Source organism: Sinocyclocheilus anshuiensis, unplaced genomic scaffold (assembly GCF_001515605.1).
Source record: "Sinocyclocheilus anshuiensis isolate Anshui unplaced genomic scaffold, SAMN03320099.WGS_v1.1 scaffold2012, whole genome shotgun sequence".
NCBI classification, from domain to species: Eukaryota; Metazoa; Chordata; class Actinopteri; order Cypriniformes; family Cyprinidae; genus Sinocyclocheilus; species Sinocyclocheilus anshuiensis.
Genome location: NW_015555967.1, coordinates 873,846 through 881,683, shown reverse-complemented (window position 1 = coordinate 881,683; position 7,838 = coordinate 873,846). Strand labels below are relative to the sequence as shown.

Sequence of the window (7,838 nt, the reverse complement as noted above, 5' to 3'; positions counted from 1 at the left end):
TATGACAATACATTTTCATAATACATCTCTTTGATTTTTTCTGCTCAGTGTTATTTCAGGGTTTTGATCTCTCAACTGAGAGATCACATCCTGTTTATTGTATTATAGTGACTATTTAATATTACATCTAAACTTTGACTAGGCTAGACATGTTGCCTATTAATTGTATACAGTATATGAACCTGAAAGCATATTTGAATTTTTGTGTTACTCCATAATAATGTTCTAGTTGAGGGCATTTGTAGTATAGGTATGGGGCCCAAACATAACCTCAAGCCCAGGGGCCCCCGGCCCCGTAAGTCCTGCCCTGCTTATGACCAGCCTTAGCCACTATAAGGTCACTGAGAACATGGTCCACAATAGTGGCCCTTATTTCATGGGAAATATGCTTACATTCTTGGCCTTTTCTACCTCTTCCAGTGTTTTGCCTCCCTACCCTCCCACCATGCATCCTTACTCCTCTACTTCTGTTTGTTTCCTTGTTATTCAATTGAAGGAAATCGTATCATTGTGTTGTGCTCTGTCTATTTATGCTTGCCAATCGAACATTATTGTGATGTACCCCTCACTTTACATCCCCCTTCATTAGTGAAATTCAAGATTCACCTGCAAAAACAACTGAAAAAAACTGTAATGGAAAACTGAGTGAGGTTGTGGTGAGGCACAATATTAAATCATGAGGTGTATCCTTCTCTTCCTTCAATCACCCACAATCCTTTTCACATATTCAAATTCACGAAAAAATAATTAGCCGAAAATAAAACGAAACTGAACTTGTACAATTTCATTAAGTAATGCAAGACAAAAAAAAAGGAGATTAGAGCATTAAACCATCTCATTTTAATGTTTAATGCTGAGAAGGACTCTAGCCTTGAAGCCTCAGAAGGACTGGACTAGGAAGGATGCATCCCTACTAGGATGCAGCCTTTTATGTAAGAAGCACTTGTGGTGCTGCCGGTGTGCATACGGTCATAGAAAACAATGTGTTTGGATTTTAAAGATGTGGCATTTCTCTCACCGTGCGATCTTCTTTACGCTTTGTTTTGCTAACATTTGAGTTTCCTTTTAGGGGAAGGGTTCTGATAGCAATGCCATGCAAAATGCAAATAGAAAAATAAAATAATTTAGAAAATAATTTCTGAATCATAACCCACCAAACTGGCTATAGTGTTGGTATGTGTTACCCACCACGGTCGATTTTCACCTGCATTTGGTGGGTTGCCAGGTGTTAATTTCAAATCCTTCTTACATTCAGTGTATATGGTTGCCACAAGTGGCACAATTTGGAAAAAGAATTGAGAACCTTAAGAATTGAGAAATGAGTCTTGGCGATTGTGAAAAACCGGGTGTGCACTGTCCTGCCCGCGCCACCTCCTCATTACAGTTTAGGCTGCTTTTTGTATGCACCACAGAATATTTGTATAACCAGACTGTCCATGAAAGATCTTTATTTGCTAGAAGCCAGAACAGTTGAAGTTAGTCAGATCACAAAATAAAATGTGCACTAGCTGCTAAAATGTTGGCCCAGCCATTTTTCTTGTTTTATTATCAATTTTCCTCCAAGACAAGAACTCGATACTTTCTTATTGCAGTTACACACCAGCCAAGTGAAACAAACTTTTACTTAAAGGTATATCTAATTTTAATCACTATGCTGCTTTAATACCCATACACATAGTCTCCATATACAAACTATTTTCCTTTTAAGCAGCACTTCAATATATGAAAACAAACAACTGCTGATTAGGGTAGGTAAAGATTAGAAGGGAACCATGCCTACATTGTAATCATTTCTGTAATTCTCTCAAAAATTGCATAGGTTATATACCCGCGGTGTGTTCAGCTTCAGCAAATCCATGTAAGACAACAACAAAAACAATAGATGACAAAACACTTAAATCTCATAATCATTACTGGAAGGTGATTAGGTATTCTGGATAAGCCTGTACATCATTGAAGATCACAAACATGGTTGGGTTTCTCATGTTGTCAGTCACACTGTTATAGAGATCAGCACTATTGGAGCTCCTCGCAGGGGGAACAGGAAGGCCTCTTTTTCCTTGAGTGAAATCGCCAACAAGCACCCTGACAAGGTACATGCGTTTGTGTCCTTTGGCATCAGGTGCAGAGTAGCCTTGGGCTGAGTAACTTGGGTCCACAGCAAAATATGTTCCATTCCCATACATGGCTCCTAAAAACAGAACAAGAGCAATAGACTATTGATTTAAAAGACAAATGGATACAAGTGCAAATAAAGTTTATATTGAATTTGACTGATACCATGCATGCCAGCGAAGCTGCGATTGAAGCCGTGATTGTTGATCTGATCTGTCTTATCAGGGCCAGTGCCGTGGAAGAGACGCTTTTCATTGTTTTTGTGCTTGTTTTTGTCTTCCAGTTCCTCCTTTTTTATCATGTAGTTTTTCCAAAGTGCGTTGTTCTGAACTCTTTCAATCTACAAGCAAAAATAAATATTTAGTTTAGGCAAACATTAGATTTACAACATACTGTAGTACTAAAAAGCAACACCAGAACCTGTCGAAACTAATAAATAGGAGATTTATCTTCAGTCTAGTCTTACTTCAGTTATTTTAGAGTTTAGATTGGTTCTCCTGAACTCCTTCTCCACTTCTGCATATTCCTTTGAGCCTGCTGTGAGTTTTACAAGAACAACTGCCTGTCCTTTCATGTCCTTCCAGTGTGAAGGCAAAGGGCTTTGAGCAGCAGCTGCAGCTGCAACTATTGACAAAAAGAACAAAAAACATGAATAACTAATGTTGGAACATTATCTATGTTATCTGAATTATAAAATAATCTCACCTTGCAGATCTACTCTGTTCAGTTCAATCCTTATTCCTCTTCTTGTGGCCTCATTGCGAGCTAAATTAGCCTCATATTCATCATTATTAATCTTGATTCTCACTGTAGGCTGTCTCTTCTGAAAGGCCTGTTCCAGCTCATAATTGGTCAACATATCAAAGGTTTTGGGGCTGCGTCCATTCTCCTGATATTGCCAACTAACTACACTGCTGATTAAAAACGCGTCACTTCTTCGGATTTCATTCCTTTCCACCTTTCTGATCATGTCCCGAATGCGACTGTCTGCAATCTGAATGTCTCTTGTCAGGCCCTCCAGTGTGATGACAGAGTCTTGGCCTTTCTTCTCAAGCCGGACACTGACTGTGAGCTCTCTCTGCATGGCATTCAGTGTTTCTACATCCTCCCTAGTGAAATGAGCAATGGCTGGATCATGGATTGGGATGGTCACATGCTCCCGTAATATCAAACTGTTGACCATGTCCCTGGCTTCACTCAGGTCCTTTGGTGTCTCACCACACAGTTGAAACACAACTGGCTCAATTTCTTCACCGACCATCACAAACTCTTCATTTTTGGGAGATTCTGAACTTTCCCCCCAAAGTAAATGATGAACAGTATCTTGATGAAAAGAAACGGAGGGAAGAATTACTTTATTTTAAAAAAGAAGAATGGATGGTATTAGCATACATTTTATAATTCTCTACTGACCTTTAATATTGGTAAGCAGACCTTTATCCTCCTCTACTTTCTCACCAGATCTTCTGACCATGCTTTGGTGGAAGTCTGCCACCATGTTTGTCTGGAATATAAGAAATTTCACAAACTTTACATGCACTGGTTTCTTTTTCTTTACAAAGTTGACAACTGCATCAACCATTGCATCTGCAACATCAGCTGGATTTGCACCACCCTGACCTAAAGAGTTAGAAAAAACAAGCAAACCAAAAAAATTAGTGAATAATTTCACAAAACATATAAGTAAAAAAGGTTTAATTAAATGTACAATAAGTAAATAAGCAAAATTCAGTATTTGAAAAAAAAATGGATGGAATTATCATACTTTTTTTAAATTCTTTACTGATCTTTAGAAAGAAAAGAGGGATCAATTATTGTTTATTAAACTTATTCAGATAAATAGATGAAAATAGCATTTATATTTCTTCACTGACCTTTAATTTTGGTAAGCACACTTTGATCCTCCTCTACTTTCTCACCAGATCTTCTGACCATGCTTTGGTGGAAGTCTGCCACCATGTTTCTCTGGAATATAAGAAATTTCACAAACTTTACATGCACTGGTTTCTTTTTCTTTACAAAGTCGACAACTGCATCAACCATTGCATCTGCAACATCAGCTGGATTTGCACCACCCTGACCTAAAGAGTTAGAAAAAACAAGCAAACCAAAAAAATTACTGAATAATTTCACAAAACATATAAGTAAAAAAAGGTTTAATTAAATGTACAATAAGTAAATAAGCAAAATTCTTATTGCAATTACGTAAAACGTAAAATCATACAAAATGTCTTACTAGTGCCAAGAGCTGGGAAAGCAACAGAAGTAATCTGGCTTGACTCGCATAGCTTCAGAACAGACAAAACAACATCCTTAATTTCAGATGGACTATTGCGTCCAATAACATGGATGATGTTTCCACATGGAAGCCGCCCGGCTGAAGTCACAATCTCTGTTTGCTGCATGTTTGATGATCCCACTATTGGCAAAAAATGTTTACCAGTAGCATCTAAAGTTTATTAGATCTCTCTTAAAGTATAAGTCAAAAAGTCATGAATTCAAAAAAGGTAATGACCAACAACAAGATGTAAATCTAAAGGAATACAAACCAATCTGTGAACATTCTTGTACCACTTGTACTCCAGCTGCATCTAAAATGGCCTTGGATACTCCTGGATTACAAAGAGAAATTAACTGTTACATTATGATTGTCTTCGAATGTGAATTAATTATAAATGATTCACTGAAACAGGTAAGACAGTGAGCGTGAAGATGGATTAACCTGCTTTCAGAGAAAATGTCTGATTTGAGGAGTTGACAATGGCATCGGTTTTTTCTTTAGTTATGTCTCCTGATGAAACCTCCAGAGTCACTTGACCCAGCTGCATAGTGTGCACCCCGAGAGAGGGAGAGGAGACTTTGCCAATGACCTCTAAAGATAAGAAAATAATATGTTCATAATGAAGTTCAAAAGAAAAATAAGTGTGATGGACATCAGATAAGAAAGTTTTACCAGATGTCTGAGCTGATTTGCTAGAAATATTCATTTTAGGCATGACATGTGCTCCTTTTGTGATGGGACCCTGAATCCCTTGTCTAAAGACGCTGGTAAAGCACTAATAGATAAAGCACATAAATATACAAGATAACATTAACATGAGCAACTATGTTAAATTATTTAAATAGTTTATAGTTCAAACAATAAAAGTACATATATTGCTCATACTGTATGTGATGGGAAAACTCAACTTTGTTTTTATGGTTCTTGAATCAAGTTTTCACACTCACCTCTACACTCTCCTTGTCAGAAGGGTGCACAATCACAGTTACCTCTCGAAGGTTTGTAGGCTTATATTTCTGGACTTCTGTCAGCATGATTCTGGCCACCAGATCTTTAGGAAAGCCAAGATTCCCCGTCCCGATAGCTGGGAAGACGACTGAAGCCATTTTCCACTTTTCTGCTTTTTTCAGGCAATATCTAATGATCTGAATGAGCACCTATTAAAATGTAAATAAATGTATCTATTATAATCTTTAAAGAAAGTACCATTTGAATAAATAAATTAAGCACATTTGCAATATCATTTAATCCTAAACACAGCCAGCTGTAACTGTTAATGATGATTTTGTTAAAATTCAATTAGGAAATTGTTTTTCTCACCTTATCTTCTGAGCCTTGTCTCCAAAATGGGCAAACTACATGGAAGACTTTTTGACATTTCAGTTTATAACCATTTGTGATGACCACTTCACCATAATTCACACTGTTTGAGCGAGCAGCTGTGTTGATTTCTGACTGGAGCTGATAACCAGCAGTCTGAAGGAGTGCTTTGGAAATGGCACCTTTACTGAGGTCCAAGTCCTCTGATATAGTGTTTACAATGACATCAGCCTGCAGGAGAAACAAAGGAGACACTTCTGTTGAAGGATTTGGTCACCGTTGATTATAATAAAAACTGTATAAAATGCTTCACTTTGATCAGACTTGAATGCAGGTACAGCAAAAGCACATTAGAAAGAAAATAGTTAATAAAATAAATTCACTGCACAAAAATCTTGTCTAACAAAATTTACTTGAGATGCAACACAGCATGAAATTAAGCAAGGGTGTAGCTTGCAGGGTGGGGGATTCAGTAAGAAAGCATGTGGTACACTTGAATATGGCACACAGAATGTGACTGACCAAATCGACTGTCTCAGTTTTAACTTTTAACTTCTTTAATTATAACTAAAAAAACTTTTTTTAAGGATTTTTAGATATTTTTACAGGAAAACAAGCTGTGATTTTTCTGTCAGCTTTTTATAATTAACGATTCACTTACACTGGCATCCTGGATGTTCCCTTTGCTCAGAATGATTTTTAGTCCCTATTGTGTAGTTTTCCTCTCAAGTACAATTAACCCTTCAAATTTATCTGATCTGCCACCGTAGTTTGAGGTTTCTCTTCTCCAGTGTTCTTGTCCCTCAAAGTCTCTATTACCATGGCTTTTGGGATCTTCAAACTCTTGGTTTCTTTGGCCATAGTTTTCATGGCCATGACCACGACCACGGCCATTTTCACGATAGCCATGCCCATAGTTACTATGCCCATGGGGTTTGGTTTGATGAGAGAAAGTCATTTTGGTATTATAAGCAGCAAACTCTTTACTGACAGCTTGAGTCATGGCATTCACAGTGCTGCCATTATTGTCAACCAAGTGAATTTCAGTTAAGGTGCGATTAGAGGCTCTGTTGTTGTGATCTTCAATGTACTCATGCACCTCCTTGGCAATTGATTCAGTGCAAAGGTCGAGAGGACAACCAAATATCCCTGAGCTAATAACTGGAATTGCAATGGAGGAGCAGTTTCTGCTTGACGCCTGGTTCAGACTTTCCCTCACAGCATGTCTCAGGTGTTGAACAGTGGTACGTCTGTCTGAATCACTGAAACGAGGTCCAACAGCGTGCACTACATATTTACAGGGAAGACGACCAGCAGCAGTGATGATGGCATCTCCAGGATTCAAAGGTCCATTTGCTTTTGTGTGTAGGTCACAGTTTTGCTGCAGACTTGGTCCAGCAGCTTCGAGAAGTGCTAAAGCTAAACCACCAATGTGCTTCAGATCTTCATTAGCAGCATTGACCACAGCATCAACATGGAGCTTGCAAATGTCTGCCTTCCTGACAGTAACAGTTACTCCACCTGGCATTCGAACCTCACACGAGATCTGGCCAATATCTTCAAAACTACCTACAGCAAATTGATCTTCCTTCTCTTCCAGCATGTCATCTTCCTGAAGAACAACCACAAATATTTTTTCCTTCAACAGCACTGAGACCATCATTTTACTCTGCTCCATGAAGTACTTCTTTGCTCCTGCCTTTTTAATGATCAGTGTGTCTGTGTAGAGACCATCTGCCAATGTTTTAAAGAGAGTCATAGCTGGCTGAACACATGTACGCTTTCCAGACAGTTTGATCCTGGGTCTGTTTGGATCAAAATTGACTTTCACTTCATCAGACTTAATAAAATGCTGCCAGTCTTGTGATTTTCTAACTTTTATGAATTCAACCGCTGCATGTGATTTGACACGAATGGTTTCTTCAATTCTAGTGTGTTTCTCAATTAAACATCCTAAATTCTCACTGACCTCCATCACTGGTTCGCTGAATCCAGTCACTATTACTTTTTCTCTCTGCGAAAGGTTTATAGACACAAATCTCTTTTTTTCCAGTTGTTTTTTGAGTTCCAGCCACTCTGGCATTTGAAGGACACCCTGGTCTTCTATAGTGAGGTATTTGGT

The 7,838-nt window shown here is 38.2% G+C and overlaps 2 protein-coding genes across 2 annotated transcripts; both read right to left on the bottom strand.

The window, feature by feature from the left end:
* Positions 1–1,771: 1,771 nt before the first annotated feature.
* On the bottom strand, positions 1,772–3,376 carry LOC107675993 (poly [ADP-ribose] polymerase 14-like). Its single transcript, XM_016470506.1, has 4 exons — positions 2,821–3,376; positions 2,582–2,727; positions 2,281–2,455; positions 1,772–2,191 (listed from the first exon to the last, which is right to left on the bottom strand). The coding sequence occupies exons 1-4, from the start codon at positions 3,374–3,376 to the stop codon at positions 1,911–1,913; spliced, it is 1,158 nt and encodes a 385-aa protein (XP_016325992.1). The 3' UTR covers positions 1,772–1,910.
* A 144-nt stretch (positions 3,377–3,520) lies between these two features.
* On the bottom strand, positions 3,521–5,102 carry LOC107675991 (poly [ADP-ribose] polymerase 14-like). The gene is made up of 6 exons (XM_016470505.1): positions 5,069–5,102; positions 4,838–4,987; positions 4,665–4,727; positions 4,352–4,534; positions 3,990–4,196; positions 3,521–3,735 (listed from the first exon to the last, which is right to left on the bottom strand). Exons 1-6 carry the CDS (start codon positions 5,100–5,102, stop codon positions 3,521–3,523), a joined length of 852 nt encoding a protein of 283 aa, XP_016325991.1.
* Positions 5,103–7,838: the final 2,736 nt, after the last annotated feature.

Coding starts and splice junctions, on each gene's coding strand:
- LOC107675993 (XM_016470506.1), bottom strand. CDS start 3,376: ATGGTCGGTGAAGAAATTGAGCCAGTTGTGTTTCAACTGTGTGGTGAG. Junction 2,728..2,820: donor GAACAGAGTAGATCTGCAAG/GTGAGATTATTT, acceptor TTGCAGCTGCAG/CTGCTGCTCAAAGCCCTTTG. Junction 2,456..2,581: donor TAAACTCTAAAATAACTGAA/GTAAGACTAGAC, acceptor TTTTGCTTGTAG/ATTGAAAGAGTTCAGAACAA.
- LOC107675991 (XM_016470505.1), bottom strand. CDS start 5,102: ATGAATATTTCTAGCAAATCAGCTCAGACATCTG. Junction 4,728..4,837: donor GACATTTTCTCTGAAAGCAG/GTTAATCCATCT, acceptor TTTGTAATCCAG/GAGTATCCAAGGCCATTTTA. Junction 4,535..4,664: donor ACAAGAATGTTCACAGATTG/GTTTGTATTCCT, acceptor TTTTGCCAATAG/TGGGATCATCAAACATGCAG.